Below are 19080 nucleotides of genomic sequence, written 5' to 3'. Positions count from 1 at the left end.
AGGTCGGAAGGCGTCCAATATGCTACTGGGGAAGAGCAGAGGGCTAGTACTAGTAGCGCCAGAAAGAATGAAGCGACTGGGCCAAAGCCGAAAGGACGCTCAGCTGTGGATATGTCTGGTGGTGAAAGGAAAGTCCGATGCTGTAAAGATTTTTTCTCCATAGGAACCTGGAATGTAAGATCCATGAATCAAGGAAAGCTGGACGTGGTCAAACAAGAGATGACAAGACTAAACATCGACATCTTAGGTATCAGCGAACTAAAATGGACAGGAATGGGTGAATTTAATTCAGATGACCATCAGGTATACTACTGCGGGCAAGAATCCCTCAGAAGAAATGGAGTAGCCTTCATAGTCAATAAAAGAGTAGGAAAAGCAATACTGGGATACAATCCTCAAAATGACAGAATGATCTCAGTTCGAATCCAAGGCAAACCATTCAATATCACAGTAGTCCAAGTCTATGCCCCAACCACCGGTGCTGAAGAGGATGAAATTGACCGGTTCTATGAAGCCCTACAGCACCTTATAGAACTAACACCCAAAAATGATGTCCTTATCATCATGGGGGATTGGAATGCTAAAGTAGGAAGCCAAAAGATAACTGGAATAACAGGCAAGTTTGGCCTTGGAGTACAAAATGAAGCAGGGCACAGGCTGATAGAATTTTGTCAAGAGAATACGATGGTCATAGCAAACACTCTTTTCCAACAACCCAAGAGACGGCTTTACACATGGACATCACCAGACGGTCAACACAGAAATCAAATTGACTATATGCTCTGCAGCCAAAGATGGAGAAGCTCTATACAGTCAGTAAAAACAAGACCAGGAGCTGACTGTGGCTCAGACCATGAGCTTCTTGTTGCAAAGTTTAGGCTTAAATTAAAGAAAGTAGGGAAAAGCACTAGGCCACTCAGGTATGAATTAAATCATATCCCTGTTGAATATACAGTAGAGGTGACAAATAGATTTAAGGAATTAGATCTGATAGACAGAGTGCCTGAAGAACTATGGACAGAGGTTCGCAACATTGTACAACAGGTAGCAACCAAAACCATCCCAAAGAAAAAGAAATGCAAGAAAGCAAAATGGCTGTCTGAGGAAGCTTTGCAAATAGCTGAGGAAAGGAGGGAAGTGAAAGGCAAGGGAGAAAAAGAAAGATATGCCCAATTAAATGCAGAATTCCAGAGAATAGCTAGAAGAGATAAGAATGCCTTCTTAAATGAACAATGCAAAGAAATAGAAGAAAACAATAGAATAGGGAGGACCAGAGATCTTTTCAAGAAAATTGGAGAGATGAAAGGAACGTTTCATGCAAAAATGGGCATGATAAAGGACCAAAATGGCAGGGACCTAACAGAGGCAGAAGAGATTAAGAAGAGGTGGCAAAATTACACAGAAGAACTATACAAGAATGAGCTTAACGTCCCTGATAATCACAATGAGGTGGTCACTGACCTCGAGCCAGACATCCTAGAATGTGAAGTGAAGTGGGCCTTAGAAAAGCTGAGCAACAACAAAGCTAGTGGAGGTGACAGTATTCCAGCTGAGCTATTCAAAATCTTAAAAGACGATGCAGTAAAAGTGCTACACTCAATTTGCCAGCAAATTTGGAAAACTCAACAGTGGCCACAGGATTGGAAAAGATCAGTTTACATTCCAATTCCAAAGAAAGGCAGTGCCAAACAATGTTCAAACTATCGCACCATTGCACTCATTTCTCATGCTAGTAAAGTTATGCTTAAAATTCTACAAGCTAGACTCCAGCAGTATGTGGATCGAGAACTACCAGAAGTACAGGCAGGATTTCGAAGAGGCAGAGGAACTAGAGATCAAATTGCTAACATACGCTGGATCATGGAGAAAGCTAGAGAGTTCCAGAAAAACATCTACTTCTGCTTCATTGACTATGCTAAAGCCTTTGATTGTGTGGATCATAACAAACTCTGGCAAGTCCTTAAAGAGATGGGCATACCAGACCATCTTATTTGTCTCTTGAGAAATCTATATGTGGGCCAAGAAGCAACAGTGAGAACTGGACACGGAACCACTGATTGGTTCAAAATTGGGAAAGGAGTCCGGCAAGGCTGTATACTGTCACCCTGCCTATTTAACTTATATGCAGAGCACATCATGAGAAAGGCAGGGCTAGATGAATCAAAAGTTGGAATTAAGATTGCCGGAAGAAACATCAACAACCTAAGATATGCAGATGATACCACTCTAATGGCAGAAAGTGAAGAAGAACTAAAGAGCCTCTTGTTGCGGGTGAAGAAGGAGAGTGCAAAACTTGGGTTGAAACTAAACATTAAGAAAACCAAGATCATGGCATCTGGCCCTCTCAATTCCTGGCAAATAGATGGGGAAGAAATGGAGGTAGTGACAGATTTTATTTTCCTGGGCTCCAAGATCACTGCAGATGGGGACTGTAGCCAAGAAATTAAAAGACGCTTGCTCCTTGGGAGGAAAGCCATGGCAAATCTAGACAGCACACTAAAAAGCAGAGACATCACCCTGTCAACAAAAGTGCGTATAGTCAAGGCTATGGTCTTCCCAGTTGCAATGTATGGCAGTGAAAGTTGGACCATAAGAAAGGCTGAGCGCCAAAGAATTGAAGCCTTTGAACTGTGGTGCTGGAGAAGACTCCTGCGAGCTCCTTGGACTGCAAGGCGATCAAACCGGTCAGTCCTAGAGGAGATCAACCCTGACTGCTCTTTAGAAGGCCAGATCCTGAAGCTAAAACTCAAATACTTTGGCCACCTAATGAGAAGGAAGGACTCACTGGAGAAGAGCCTAATGCTGGGAAAGATTGAGGGCAATAGAAGAAGGGGACGACAGAGAATGAGGTGGCTGGATGGAGTCACTGAAGCAGTAGGCGTGAGCCTAGATGGACTCCAGAAGATGGTAGAGGACAGGAAGGCCTGGAGGAACATTGTCCATAGGGTCGCGATGGGTCGGACACGACTTCGCAACTAACAACAACAACAACAATTATTGTTGATCTTGAAATTCTTAAAGTTGATTGAGTTCTTTAAAAAAATTGGAGCATTAAGAACTGGCATGATTTATCGGAAAGAGATGAATATTTCTGTATTTTTGCAGGTGGCTCAGATTTATCAAAGCATTGAATTTACTCGCCTGACGACTTTGGTTCCTTTTGTGGATGCTTTCCAGTTAGAGCGTGCCATTGTTGATGCAGCCAGACACTGTGATTTACAAGTAAGTGATATGGATAAGTGTCAGATATTTCTGCATATTTATGTTTTTCTTTAAATCTGAATTTTTCATTAATAAAAACTGAAAATAGCAGGTATACATCTTACTGTCAGCCCTCCCAGGTAAAACAGACAGGAAACATAAGACAGGATGAGCTAATTCTATTTTATTAAAAGGCTATATTAACAGAATCTTGCAAGTCTGAAAATACAAATCTTGTCCCACCATTTTCAGCTACCTGATCAATTAGGGTGGGTGTTTCCTAAATTTCTTCTGATCTTCAGCAGTTGAGGGCTACCACTTCTACCTGATAATTTCCTAGACAGCATCTCTCCCCCTCATTCATCAAGATCATTCTCGCATACCTTTATTCTTATGGATCCCAAACAAGCAGTTTCAATATATTTTGCTTACATAGAAGAAGGTATAAATTAAAAGCTATCACTCTGAATTACCTTTGGCATAAAGAGTGAAAAACTCTGCTAGATAATCCAAATGAGTATATTCCCCAACTACTGATATTTAGAAGTATAAATGGACATAATCACAATATCTCACTGAACAAACTTTATTTTTAACTCCTTATTTCTGGCAGTATATTGTTAGTTGGTTAAATAGAGAGACATTAACCTTGCCAAAAAAAATGTCTTTGTTGGAGAATGTAGAATGTTTCATCTTAGATGGCTTGACATGCAGGTATGTATCGTTTAAAAGCAGAATACAATTTTATTTTAAAATTTTGCAAGTTTGGATGACAAAAAATTAGAACAGAATATACTGTTTTTGAAATGAATTCTTAACATTCTAAGTGTTTAAGTGCAGTAATATAGCAATAGCACTTAGACTTATATACTGCTTCACAGTGGTTTATAGTCCTCTCTAAGCAGTTTACATAGTCACAATCTGGGTCCTCATTTTACCGACCTCAGAAGGATGGAAGGCTGAGTCAACCTTGAGCCAGAGAGAATCAAGCTGCTGAACTTGGCAGTAGGCAGTCAACATAATTAGCCTGCAATACTGCATTCTAACCACTGTGCCACCACGGCTCTTAACATAATAATAGTGGGTCAGTGCAAAGGGATTATATGAATACACTGTAAACAATTATTACTGAGTTTCTGAATTACTGATTTCTACTGACTTTACTTTTTAAAGGTTCGCATTGATCATACCACCCGAACATTAAGTTTTGGGTCCGATTTAAACTATTGCACCCGAGAAGATGCTCCTCTTGGACCTCAGCTGCAGAGCATGCCCTCTGAGCAGATTAGGAACCAGCTGACAGCCATGTCATCTGCACTTGCAAAGGCTCTAGAATTTATTAAGCCACCTCATATATTGGTAAATCATAGCTTTTGGTTTGCTTTTTAAAAGTATTGTGTATCTTGGGGAAGCTTTGGTGTGCTCAGTTATAACTAAAGTGCTTCTTTTCTTCTGATTCTGATTCATTCTTGTTTCTCTAGTAAATTGGGGTCCTTCCCGTGATTCTAGTCCCGGATAGAAGGAAGTGATTATTGACCAATAATCTTTTGGTCAATAAAACTAACAATTGAGTCAATAAAAGTTTTATATTTTAGTAAAGGGTGGTGGCTGCCTGAGTGAATCTGAGGACTGCTTTCAGAGTACAGGACTGTCACAATAGGCCAACATAAAGGGTCAAAGGGTCAATGAAAGTTCTCATTCTTACACAGGAAATTTTTGGGTTGCAATTGCAGTTAGGATCAGGATTGCCATTGCTAAGCAATGTGGTCATAAAAGTGTGACATCATGGGGCAACTTCGCCTAGCGACAGCAGTCCCAAGCAGAACCTGGTTGCCATTGTGACCCCCAAATGTGTGGGGAGAAACTGAAGTATCCCACTTGCAGGTCAGTGATCAAAGAGTGAAGCTACTATCTCGGGCATAATACAAAATTTCATAGAAGATCAGATTGCTGATTTTCTAAATCAGACATGTCAAACACAAGGCCCGGGGGCCGGATCTGGCCCGCGAAGTAGTTTCATGTGGCCCGCGAAGCCATCCTGGAAACAGTGAGGGAACGGCCCCCACTGCCTTGGCCCTGGCCCAGAGACCCTCCTTCTGCCAGAGACCCTCAGATCTGTCCCACTCCTGCCCGGGGCCCCATAGGCACCCTTGATGCGAACGATGTAGAGCTGGCCATGACCACCCAGTAGGCCATACGCACTCTAGCCACGCCCACCCAGTAGGCCACGCCCACCCTGGCCATACCCACCCGTCCCCCTGAGGGCAAGCGCAATGCTGATGCGGCCCTCAATGAAATTGAGTTTGACACCCCTGTTCTAAATGTTGCTGTATTTTCACTCCCAGAAAGAAGAGGAAAATAATAGGTTTTCTGCCTAGAATATCCAAATAAGTTACCTTAACTGTAAGTTGGTTGGCAATAGACATGGAGTGCTATTTGCTATTCTACTTCAGGCAACAAAATACTTGGGGCCTGGGGGGGGGAAATGTAGAAGAATAATGATCTAGAGTAACTACAGGCAGTCCTTGACTTGCAACCATTTGTTTAGCGACCGGTCAAAGTTACCACGGCAGGAAAAAAGTGACTTATGACCGTTTTTCATACTTAACATCCATTGCAGCAACCAGAGTTCTCCAAAATGTAATTGGTAGACTTAACTCTAAAAGAATCAAGAAATAAACAGTAGAGAAGAGCTAATTCTTATTGGTACACTAATCAATGTGTACAGTAAAATATATCATGAATGACTAATATTTATTTACATATTTGCAATGAATTTCCTAAAAGCTTTCAGTTAGGTTTTTTTCTTTGATGGGCATATTTGGAATTGTGAGAAATTTTCTCAGGAGTTTTGCAAAGGTCTATTGAGTGGTTGGCCCACAGCTGTTTTAGAGTTCCATTTTACTGGAATTCTGTCAGCCATCCTCTTTCTACAGGATACTCTTTACCACTCTTGCTAAACTTTGTTGTTTTTCTAGTCCTTTCTGCTGATCTAAATAAATAGTATTGTTCTGAATTTTGATAATGTAATTGTCTCTTACAGCATTTGAATTAAAAAATAATCTTGTTATGTTAACCTTTATTCAGCTAGAAAAGGAAGAACAACATCAACAGGCAGTTACAGCTTACTTAAAAAATTCAAGGAAAGAACATCAGCGTATCCTTGCTCGCAGGCAAACTATTGAAGAAAGAAAGGAACGTCTTGAGAGTTTGAACATTCAGCGTGAAAAAGAAGAGCTGGAGCAGCGTGAAGCTGAACTCCAAAAAGTTCGCAAAGCTGAAGAAGAGAGATTGCGCCAGGAGGCAAAAGAGCGTGAAAAAGAGCGTATTCTGCAGGAACATGAGCAAATTAAAAAGAAAACTGTTCGTGAACGTTTGGAGCAGATTAAGAAGACAGAGCTGGGAGCCAAGGCCTTCAAAGATATTGATATTGAGGTAAGGAGGGTTATTTCTGTGTAGTAATCTGTTACTTTTTAATTTATGGCCTGGCCTCCTGGTAAGGGCAAATTTTCTGAACAAGTAAAAATAATGATGCGCTGTCTATGCCATGCTGCCTGAAATCTTTTCAGGTAGGAATAAAAGGACTATAACTCAAAAGCAAGTTTTCTGTTCCCACTGTGCTAACGTGAAGAACTTTAGTTTGGGATTTCAGACTTGTGCTATTCCAGCATTCATTCCTGATTCTTCCTAAAGTGTGTATTCCCAGTTAAACCACTCACAGGCTTGTCTTCCATCTTGTCTGGATTAGGTTTCCTAACTTTAATGTGTTTTCCCCAGTTTGACTTAAAGCACTATCTATGATATTAAAATAATTTATAAGTATACTTAACGTTTAAGGAAAAACAGAGTAAATGTATTGTGGGAAATACAGGAAATACGTCAAGGGACGCGGTGGCTCAGTGGGTTAGGACGCTGAGCTTGTCGATCGGAAGGTCGGCAGTTTGGCGGGTCGAATCCCGAGTGCCGCGTAACAGAGTGAGCGCCTGTTACTCGTCCCAGCTTCTGCCAACCTAGCAGTTCGAAAGCACGTAAAAATGCAAGTAGAAAAATAGGGACCACTCCGGTGGGAAGGTAACAGCGTTCCGTGCGCCTTTGGCGTCTAGTCATGCCGGCCACATGACCACGGAGACGTCCTCGGACAAGCGCTGGCTCTTCGGCTTTGAAACGGAGATGAGCACCGGCCCCTAGAGTCGGAAACGACTAGCACGCATGTGCGGGGGAACCTTTACCTTTACCTTTACCTTTACAGTGTATTAAAACTATAGAAATGCTTCATCACCTTTAGAAATCTTTGTTTTAATGCTTATTATTTGTAGGATCTCGAAGAATTGGATCCAGACTTCATTATGGCAAAACAGGTTGAACAGCTTGAAAAAGAAAAGAAGGAATTGCAAGAGCGTCTGAAGAATCAGGAGAAAAAGGTAAAAGAAAAGCCAATGTAGGTGTAGGCAGAAACAACAGCACTTACAACTGAACTGAAAATGTTTTTGTTTTCTCAACTTTTAAGATATTAAATCAACTTTTTTAAAAAATCTAGATTGACTATTTTGAAAGAGCAAAACGTTTAGAAGAAATTCCACTGATTAAGACTGCCTATGAAGAACAAAGAGTCAGAGATATGGATCTTTGGGAACAACAAGAAGAAGAAAGGGTAAGATTTTGGAGAGCTTGCTTATTTGAGAAGCAATTTTTGTTCATATTATTTTTCTACAATTCAAGTTAATTTGCTTGTCCACTAACAACATTTCATGGACAAAATCATTATTGTTAAGTATTGGGAAATTCCAGTCTCTTGTAGACTTTTGAATTTTGTCACCGCAGAATGTATATCTTCCACCCAAATAAATTATGCAATCTGTAAGTAAATTTATTTAATTGCTCTAAAGTTTCTCCAATTGTATAATGGCTAAAATTTTGTACTTAATGCAAAACCACGACTGTCCTTGACTTATAGTCCTTGACTTATGATCACAATTGGGACTGGAATGTCTGTTGCTAAGGGATATAATTAAATTTGCTGGTTTATGACATTTTTGCTGCATTCATTAAGCAAATCCAGCTTCCCTATTGACTTTGCTTATTAGAAGCCCCCTGGGAAAGTCACAAATTGCAATCACGGGACCCAGGATTTTGCAACCATTGTAAATGCATGTTGGTTGCCAAGCACCTGTAATTTAATCGTGATCATGGAATGACTGCAGTGGTCATAAAATGGACTGGCTTTTTTCAGTGTCATCATAACTCTGAATGATTATTAAAGAAATAATCATAAGTCAAGGACGTATGTAACAGGCCCCTCAATGTTTTCTTCAGTGTGAAACTAGTTTGCTAAATTTTAGGCATTGGAACCTGAACACCATATACAGCAGTATATTGATTTGATGAATATGTTACAGATCACCACCATGCAACAGGAACGTGAAAAGGCTCTTGAGCATAAGAATAGATTGTCACGGATGTTAGAAGAGAGTGACTTGTTTATAACTAGGCTCAAGACTGCAAGGAGATCAGTTTATGAGGTACATTTAATTTTTTGCTAACTATAATCCTACATCTGGTATCTTTTAATACAGTCATAAATTAGAATGGGCAGGCAGTGTCTTTAAAAAAATCAGAACCATGTTTGACGTTTAGGGCATTAGCTCAGCCAAAAATTGGCTAGGGTTGCCTCCAACATTCCCTGTTTATATTTTGTGAGTTTTTCTGTATGTCTGATATAATTCAGGAGAATGTGGAACTGTTACAAAAAAAAAAATGCTCAGCGTTACCTTGAGGTAAGATGGGTGACCAATAAATAAATAATAAACAAATAGATGAATCTATCCAGCAGCAGAACAATTCTGCCTTGATTGGATTAAGTATAAGTTAAAATGATGGGTTTTGACAGACTTTCAAATTTCTCTTATAGTACTACATTCTCAGATTGCTGTTTCTTGACCTTGTCTGCCTTTAAAGGTTAACAGAAAGGTTCTTCAATTCACTTTCTCACCCTGCAGATGTGACTTTGGTCCTTGGGATGGGGCAATGGCTTGGAAAGCTACATTCAGTTCTTGGGTTGTACTACCTATACTTGAAATCTATTTTATGTACTGCCTGGCAACAAGAAAGACATGAATGTCACTTATATAATCAGCATGTGTTTGTGTGGACATTTTGCTGTTTGTTACTCCACATCTTCATATGGTTGCAAGAATGTAAACAGCACGTGTTTTCTTGTATGGCTTATTATCATCTGCAAAGCTGGAAAGTAATTTGGCATACATCCATATTTGACCTTCTGTATGCTGCTTATACTATTTCTGTAGTTCTAGATTAAGTATTGTTGTTTCAGGAAAAACTTAAACAATTCCAAGAAAGATTAGCAGAGGAAAGAAGTAATCGTTTAGAGGAACGTAAGAGACAGCGCAAAGAAGAAAGACGCATTACTTACTATCGTGAGAAGGAGGAGGAAGAACAAAGATTGCAAGAGGAAAAGATGCTGAAAGGTAAATGCTGAAGGGTTCTTTCTAAAGTAACAATCTATCTTACCTTGATCTATTTATACAGATCTTATATTTCTTAATAGTAATTTTGCATGTCTGGATAAATGTGTGTCATGGCAGCTACTAGAAGTAGACATTTGTTCAGGGTATCTCGCAAAGCAAAATAGAAGTAGTTTTTACTACCATTTGCTTAGTGATTGTTCAAAATTTTAATGGTGCTAAAAAGTGATTTACAACTGGTTCTCATACTTATGGCCCCCTTACAGAGTCCCCGTAGCCACATAATTGCAATATAGGTTCTTGGCAACCATTGCACATTTGCAATGGTCACAATGTCCGTGATCACGTGATTGTGATTTGTAGTTTTCCCAGCTGGCTTCTGACCAGGTCAATGGAGAGAGGCCAACAGGAGTTTCAAATCATGGTCATATGATGTCTCACTTAAGATCTATTTCAGTTAGAAAAGGAGTCAATCTCATTAGATTCATTAAGATGGACCACCTGTACTGTGATTTACCAACATTTACTGAATTGCAATGCATATATACTATATCGTACAGAGTATATTAGTGCCCATCATAGAGCAGGTACTGAGTTAAGCATGCCTGACTTCTGGACAACCCTTTCTTGTGAATGGGCTCTTACTACTACAGAAAAGCAGATAAGAGTTCTTCCTTGAGCCAGACAACAGTTGAAGCCACGCTTTGTTTTTATGAACCTCTGAAACCATGAGTTTTTAATATACAGCCTTTTTTCAGTGTTTCATGAAAACATTGCGTGCCTTCAACGGTTAGTTGGCTTGAGGAAGGAGAACAGTGTCTTGCCATTTTTAGTCAGAGGTAGCGCATTTGTAAGTGCAAGTTCCGACTTACATACAAATTTGAGTTAAAGACAGCTAGAAATGGAACTTGTTCTTTACTTGGGGAGTGTCCCTAGTTTGCTCAAATATTCCTACTGAATTACTTATATTGGGAAATACGTATATAAAATTGTTACAGTAGGAGAGGTGCCATTAAATATATTAGGGTGAATTGCAGATAGTAGCAAATATTTTCTTGCTTCCTCCCCCCCTTTTTTAAAGCTACAAATTAAATGAATTAAAATGGGCTAGATTTAGATTGAGCCACATATCCTTAACTGTTACTTTTATTAAAGCTAACTTTCAAGCTGTCCCAAGTGTGAAATGATGTTCAAATCAGCACATTTGAAGATGAAATACTCATTTTTTAATCCAAAATGGGAAGTTCACTTTATTATTTTTATGTTTGTTTGGACAGAACAAGAAGAGAAAGAACGTATTGAACGTGAAAAACGCGAACAAGAAATGCGTGAATATCAAGAACGTGTTAAAAAACTAGAAGAGGTGGAAAGAAAGAAACGTCAAAGGGAATTAGAAATTGAAGAGCGGGAGCGTCGTCGTGAAGAGGAGAGGCGGAATCTTGAAGATTCACTTTCACGGAAGGTAAATAATTCTAATGACGGGGATAATTTGGGGGAAAGCATGTACCAACCATATAAATCTTACACTCAAGGAATATATTTCCAGCTCAAAATTTAAGATATGGCTTCTATGTGCTGTTTAAACGTTAGCTTCCTTTACAAATGCATTGATACAATTTAAATTTATGCAAGGATTATTCAAAATAATATATATATTGTATTTTATATCTTCTGTTGTTGATTTAAACAAAGATGTTATACAGTACATTGGTACCATTGACTTTGCTTATCAGAAATTGGGAAGGTCGCAAGTGGCAATTGTGACTGTGAGGTGCTGTGACAGTCATAAATAAAATGTAATAAAATGTTGTCAATGTAATATAATATTCTGAGTGTAAGAATAGGTAGATTTATAACATTTTAAACATTGGAAAAAATAGTTTGGAGAGTCATATGTGTCTAAGCTAAATAAAAATAAAAAGATTGCATTGAAAAGTTGGAAAAGATGCATCAGTTTTTAAAAAGCAAGGATTTTTGAGAAAATAGCATCACATTTGGAGCCCATTCACAAAATAGCTCCTGCTCTTGAAACCAAGATAAAAAAATTTAAAAAGAAAAATCCATTTTTTCATAATATATTCCATCATTTCTTCCTTGTTCTTTTTCATTTTCTAATCTGAATCTTTGTTTCACTTGAAATGTCTTATTACAGAAATGATGGTTTCTCTTATATCTACATTTTATACCATTTCAGAGATGAATTTCAAATAACGTACATATTACTGAGGGATGAGTGTACTGTGCCATTGGGGAACTACTGTTCTCTGCTCCCCCTTTCCCTTTTGTTAAGTAATAAGTAATAATTGAGATCCCACATTAAGTTATTAAGTTTTAACTTTTTAGATTTAGTTTTCAGATATGAACCACCACTATTACCAGTGTTGAATGTGCACGTTTACCCCATGCTCTTTCAAGAAAACTGGAACAATGCAGAACAAGAGACAACCAGTTCAGCTCTCTGGAATGAGTTACAGGTTGCTCTGTGGAGTCTTCTGCTTAGGAAAGAAAAAAAAATTCTAAAAAGAGGGGATAATAGAGAGTGCCTCCCTCCGCTTTTGTATTTAAACACACCCACTCTTTCCTTCTTTAGATTGAAGAAATGTACATTGAAGCCCTTGACAGAAAATTGATTGTCTCCTCCGGCCGTGACATGTTCTTTAAATATGCAAACTAGTTAGAAGCAGATTGTGCTTCTGAAACCATTGATGGGCTCGGTGCTTTTTTAAAAAATGTTTGTGATAATTGAAATTAAAATAAGTATTCCTAATCATGTTAAGGTTTTTTTTTAACTCTGTTTAAATGTAGGAATCACGCTGGGGTGATAGAGAAACTGAAGGTACTTGGAGAAGAACTACTGATCAGGAATCAGAGTGGAGACGGCCCCCAGAAAGGTAGCTTACAGAATAATGCTAAAGCAATCTGCAATAGATTTCTTTTCTGATTCTGCAAGAATGTACATTGTCATCCAAAGAACATTGACTGGATATGGAATAATGACGGTGGCAGTTAATACCATGTTACCAGGATTCATTAGATGTTCCGGAACGTTCTTGCAAACCTTAATAAACTTAGTGAAGATTCTCTTTCTGTACAGTTAATTAATTGGTCATCTAAATAAGACCATAGAACTATTAATATATTCAATAACCAAACTGAGTTTTGTTAATTGTATTTGTTTCCCTATATGAATATTCTGGAACATTTGATTTAGAGTGCTCTAGGTGATTTTTTTTTCTTTTGTTGGCTAGTTTATACACATCTTAAAATTGAGTGACTAATTTGATATTTTGGTAAGTTCACACTACTCATGTAGTAACATCATGTATTTTTTATTTATTTATTTTATTGAATTTATATACCGCCCTTTCCCAAAGGACTCAGGGCGGTTTACAGGGTACTTAAAACATTGATACAAAAATTAAAAACAATTAAAAAGAATTAAATTTAATCCCTGAAAAATATATAAAAAAACCCAATTAAAACTCTCAGCCTGGGCCGGAAAGCTCAAAGAGCCAGGTCTTCAGGTCCCGGTGAAATGAACGAAGGTCGGGGGCGGTCCTAAGCTCCGTGGGCAGCTGGTTCCAGAGAGCAGGCGCACCCACAGAGAAGGCCCTCCCCCTGGGTGTTACCCGCTGGCAATCTAGCCGGCGGCACCCTGAGAAGGCCCTCCCTGTGGGAGCTCACTGGACGAAGGGAACTATTTTTATATTGTATTTTATGCTGCCCTGTAAACCGCCCTGAGTCCTTCGGGAATAGGGCGGTATAAAAATTTAAATAAATAAATAAATAAATAAATAAATTTTAATTAAATAAACTTGATGCCGGCAGCAGGTGTTCCCTCAGATATCCTGGAACCAAGCCATTTAGGGCTTTATAGGTCATCACCAGCACCTTGAATCTCACCCGGAGGGCAACCGGAAGCCAACGCAGCTCGCGGAGTAGAGGTGGTACATGGGAGTGTCGGGAAACCCCCATCACAACTCGCGCGGCCGCATTCTGCACCAGCTGAAGCCTCCGAGTGGTCCTCAAGGGCAGCCCCATGTAGAGAGCATTGCAGTAGTCTAAACGGGAGGTCACGAGCGCATGAGTGACTGTGCGTAGAGCATCTCGGTCCAGGTAGGGTCGCAACTGGTGCACCAGGTGAACCTGGGCAAAAGCCCCCCTGGTCACGGCTCCTATATGATCTTTAAAATTGAGCCGTGAATCCATGTATAGATAGTCCTGACAGTTAGAACAATTAATCTGATTTGCCTTCTGATGTGGGTGCTCCAGCACTGCAGGTTTTTAAGAAGAGATTGGACAACCATTTTTCTAAAATGGCATAGGTTTCCTGCTTGAGCAGGGTTTTAGACTAGAAGACCTCTAAGATCCCTTCCAACTCTGTTATTCTATTATTCCTTTATTTATGACCAAAATTGGGCTTAGAATTTTGGTGGTAAGTTAGAGCTGCTGTTAAGCTTGTCATCTCATTTTATAGCCATTTTTACAATGATTATAAAGTGAGTTAGTACAGTTGTTAAGTGAACCATGATGTTGTTAAGTGAATCTAGCATATCCAATAGGTGGTTTTTGCAGTTTTCTGCCAGAAAATGGCAAAAAAGTAGTAAATCATGGTAATTGACTGTGGGATGCTACAACCAGTTGTAAATATGAGCCACTTACCAAACACCCAAAATGTGTTCACATGACTGCAGGTGGTGGCAACACGGTCAGAAGTGCTTTATAGGCTGTAAAGGATACTTTCTGAGGTTGTCAAACTTCAAACAGTTATTAAGCTATTGGTCATTAAATGGAAACCACCTACATACTTATACAGAAAGGACTTTTATTTAAGTAATCATGTTTAACCTGAATGTGACTTATGGTACCTAATTTGAGTTCCCTGTAAACTTTAGAGGAGAGGTCCCCAACCTTTTGGACACCAGGGATTGGTTACGTGGAGAGAGGTTTTTCTGTGGACTGGAGGGGGTGTGGTTTTGTGTGCTGCCTTCATCCCGTGGATGGGGCTTTGCTTGTTTGTGAGGCCCGGTTGCTAGCATGCCATGGCCCAGTACTGGTCCATGGACCGGGGATTGGGGACCCCTGCTTTAGAGAGTAGTTTTGTTAATATTCCATTTCATGATAGAGATTGAACAAATAACTTGCATTCTTTACATTTTCCTATTTATACTTATCCATGGAAATTACTTATCTATGGAAATTGGTGACTTTCTGATGTATGAATGCATGTATTAAGTTGCTCATAGAATTTTTGAGATGAGAAATCATGTGTAATTTATAATATAATAATAATAATAATAATAATAATAATAATAATAATAATAATAATAATAATAATAATAATAATAATAATAATAAAGTTGGAAGGGACCATGGAGGTCATCTAGTCCAACCCCCTGCTCAGGCAGGAAACCTTATACCATTTCAGGCAAATGGCTGTCCAGTCTCTTCTTAAAAACCTCCAGTGTTGGAGCATTCACCACCTCTGGAGGCAGGTTGTTCCACTGGTTAATTGTTCTAACTGTCAGGAAGTTTCTCCTTAGTTCTTGGTTGCTTCTCTCCTTGACTAGTTTCCATCCGTTGCTTCTTGTCCTGCTTTCAGGTGCTTTGGAGAATAGCTTGACTCCCTCTTCTTTGTGGTAGCCCCTGAGATATTGGAACACTGCTATCATGTCACCCCCTCATCCTTCTCTTCATTAAACTACACATACCCAATTCCAGCAACCGTTCCCTATATGTTTTAGCCTCCAGCCCCCTAATCATCTTTGTTCCTCTTCTCTGTACCCTTTCTAGAGTCTCGACATCTTTTTTACATCGTAGTTATAATTTGAAAGAGTAATCCAGTTATTGGGTTTTGGACATCTGAAAACATAATTCTGGCTTTGTTTTACTAGAGAGTGGCGGCGTGGGGAAGTACGTGACGATGAAAAATCTTTACGAAAAGACGATGTGACTAAGTCTGCTACTCCACAAGAAGCAGAACAGCCTACTCAGGAAGCACCAGAAGACAAGGTATTGAAACATGATAAAGAGGAAGACAAGGGTCCAAGGAAAGTCCTAGATGATGACAGAACAAGTTGGCGTTCAACTGAAGATGACAAGACCCCCAGGCGTGGCTTGGATGATGACAGGACCCCTAGGCGTGGCTTGGATGATGACAGGACCCCTAGGCGTGGCTTGGATGATGACAGGACCCCCAGGCGTGGCTTGGATGATGACAGGACCCCCAGGCGTGGCTTGGATGATGACAGGACCCCCAGGCGTGGCTTGGATGATGACAGGACCCCCAGACGTGGCTTGGATGACGACAGGGGACCCAGGCGTGGCTTGGATGACGACAGGGGACCCAGGCGTGGCTTGGATGACGACAGGGGACCCAGGCGTGGCTTGGATGACGACAGACCAAGTTGGCGTAACATGGATGATGACCGAACACCCAGGCGTGGGCTGGATGATGACCGAATGCCCAGGCGTGGGCTGGATGATGACCGAACACCCAGGCGTGGGCTGGATGATGACCGAACGCCCAGGCGTGGGCTGGATGATGACCGAACGCCCAGGCGTGGGCTGGATGATGACCGAACGCCCAGGCGTGGGCTGGATGATGACCGAACGCCCAGGCGTGGGCTGGATGATGACCGACCTAGTTGGCGCAACACAGATGAGGACCGAGGGCCCAGGCGAGGATTGGATGAGGACCGAGGGCCCAGACGCGGGCTGGATGGTGACCGAGGGCCCTGGCGTGGGCTGGATGATGACCGAACACCCAGGCGTGGGCTGGATGATGACCGAGGGCCCAGACGCGGGCTGGATGATGATAGAATTTCAAGGAGTGATGAGGATAGAAGACCTTGGCGTAATGCAGATGATGACAGAGGACCCAGACGATTGGATGATGACAGAGGTCCCAGACGTGAAGATGATTCCAGGCCTGGACCTTGGAGACCATTTGGTAAACCAGGTAAATAGTTCATGCAAATTGTAACTTTTTATTATAGACAACCCATGACCTGTTGGGTCGTTATTTTAGAGATATTTCCTTACCAAAACAGAGAAACAGAATGACCAAGGGCAAAAAAGCTGTGGGAACAGGAGCAACATCTGTTTTTCTGCTGGTTGGAGAGTTAGGGCAGGACTGGTCTACCTATCTCCAGCAGCCAAAGGAGGGGCCAGTCTACTCAGCCTGTGGAGGATTAAGGCAAGACTGATCTACTGAACCTCTGGCCAATGGCATGACAACCCCAAAGAAATCACATATTTGCCAAATTTCAATTCTACCGGAGTTGAGGATCCAGGGTTTTGGATGCATTCTGTAAGTTAGCCCCTTTGAGATACCTTTGTAGAAATTGTTGCTCTATGATGCACTATTTTGTCCAGTTAAAGGTTATAGATGTGAGAGTTTTAGTAGTATACAGATGCATGAAGAATATAAACATTTTGTTCTAAATGTTTTGTGGTGGGATATGGATTAAATGCATTGTGGTGGCTTATTCCAGGGCTTTTCAACCTTTTACCCATTGTACCATTTTAAGGATATGGTAACATCCGAGTACCACCAGTCGCCTAGCTCTAGCCATCTCTCGCTCAGGCTTGTGCAGTGCTGTCACCGGTTCAGCTCATTCCCCTCCCGCGCTACCACTTTTCTAGGATGGTCGCGTACCACCTGCCAGGTGCCAATGTACCACAGGTGGTACCCGTACCGCTGGTTGAAAAGCCTTGGCTTATTCATTTCCAGAAATGTATTAGCAATATAAAACTGAACGATACAGATACTAAATGTTGAAAAGTGAAGTACTTAAATATAAGGTATGTCCATCTTTTTTTTTAAAAAAATCATTTTGACACCTACCTATAATTTGATTCCTTTGCTAATCAGTAGAAAATTTACCATAATACACTATTTTTCAGCTGGTGGTATTCTCTTATAAGAAGAACCAAGAAATAGTTTAGGTGTGGCACAGGGTAAGAGGTGAAATCTTTCCTTTACCTTTATGCCATTTTATTTTTTGACTAGTGAGCATGAATGATTAAATGGAGACATTCCAAGTTCTAATAAGTAATCTGATTCTTGAACACAAATATGACATAATCAGTGGTATTAAAAAAATCTTGTTATAGACATCTGCCCCATTAGGTGGCAGCACCTGGTTCTTGGCTGATTTTAAAAAACTTAGTACGATTGGACCAGATTGATATGAGGACAGAAAACCAGCAAGAAACTTAAAATCTGTATGCTACACTAAAAATTGACAGGATCACAATGGCAAATCTTTTCTGTATTGTTATGAAGAAAATAAAATAAAAAACAACTTTTCAGTATAATTAGCAGGATTTGAGTCTGACTTAGAAGGCTCTATTATAGATATCTAAAATCACAAAAAACTTCAGTGACCTCATCCTGGATTTCATGAGACTTGAATAAAATACTAATGTGTCTAAACGTTTTAAGTATTTAAATTTTTAAAACTGATTTTGCTTTTCATAGTTAAAGTATTGCTGCTTTTTATGAAAAGGTCTTATTTGCATCTGTCATCATAATGTTCTGGGGAATTTGTGAATGATATTTTCTTTAATACTATGGTTTAGACCAGATGACAACGTCTGGCAGCTACTTATTATAAATTAAAGTGAAAAATAATTTAAAAATTTTTTTGAAATGTTTCTTACTTGTTAAACCTGAAACCCACTAAATTTAGCTCACTTCCCCCATTGCTTTCCTATATTAATTGCTTTACCACCGATTGGAAAAAAGCAGTATAGAATACACTTCTGGAATGAAATTTTTTCAGTTTTTTCACATTACAGAACTGTGAACTCCCAAACACTAATCTTACCAATCAAATTTTGCACAGTTGTGGGATCTGGCAAAAGATATTACAGGAATGACAGGAAAATAGGGAATTTGGCTAAAGAATGCTGAAATGGATGTTTGACATGCTATTGAAATTAGCTTTTAAAAGATTATGTTTTGCTGCTATTAGGTGGATGGAGAGAACGAGAAAAGGCTCGAGAAGACAGCTGGGGACCTCCACGGGATTCCAGACCTTCAGAAGATCGTGAATGGGATAGAGATAAAGACCGTGATGAAAATGAAAAGGAACGAGAATTTGACAAAGATCGTGACTTTGATCGGGAAGAACGTTTTAGGCGTCCTAGGTTAGACTTTTATTACATTTTAATAGTATATGATGATTTATATTTTTTTCTTTATGAACCAGAAGATAATTTTGATAGACTAGTGGAGTGTGTGGTATTCTGTGACAAGAAATACTTGGTTTAGGGAACATATTTTAAAATATGTCATCAGTATGCACTTGTTGATCATACTGATCATACCATAAAGATATGTCAGTTTTAAAAAATGTATATATGTATGTATATATGTTTTCTGAGGTTT

At 39.8% G+C, this 19080-nt stretch overlaps 1 protein-coding gene across 2 annotated transcripts in view; it reads left to right on the top strand.

The window, feature by feature from the left end:
* The window catches only part of EIF3A (eukaryotic translation initiation factor 3 subunit A), a 36150-nt gene that overhangs the window by 11331 nt on the left and 5739 nt on the right, over window positions 1-19080 (top strand). Inside the window, exons 10-21 of one of the 2 annotated variants that reach the window (XR_014026677.1) lie at window positions 3106-3222; window positions 4375-4560; window positions 6289-6636; window positions 7518-7622; window positions 7739-7852; window positions 8598-8720; window positions 9533-9686; window positions 10961-11145; window positions 12489-12574; window positions 15578-16644; window positions 16736-16995; window positions 18665-18801. Coding sequence is in view for 1 of the 2 variants with exons in the window: in XM_081329548.1 (XP_081185674.1) it covers window positions 3106-3222; window positions 4375-4560; window positions 6289-6636; window positions 7518-7622; window positions 7739-7852; window positions 8598-8720; window positions 9533-9686; window positions 10961-11145; window positions 12489-12574; window positions 15578-16644; window positions 18665-18839 (2660 nt within the window). In the remaining variant the exon portion in view is untranslated. Of the gene's footprint in view, window positions 1-3105; window positions 3223-4374; window positions 4561-6288; window positions 6637-7517; window positions 7623-7738; window positions 7853-8597; window positions 8721-9532; window positions 9687-10960; window positions 11146-12488; window positions 12575-15577; window positions 16645-16735; window positions 16996-18664; window positions 18840-19080 lie in introns of those variants that run through there. The other variant, XM_081329548.1, reaches the window with a different exon arrangement.

This window comes from Vipera berus (genome assembly GCF_964194415.1).
Source record: "Vipera berus genome assembly, chromosome: 5".
Classification (NCBI taxonomy): Eukaryota; Metazoa; Chordata; class Lepidosauria; order Squamata; family Viperidae; genus Vipera; species Vipera berus.
Note: the sequence above shows the minus strand (reverse complement) of the source record. Positions and strands in the feature narration are given on the sequence as shown.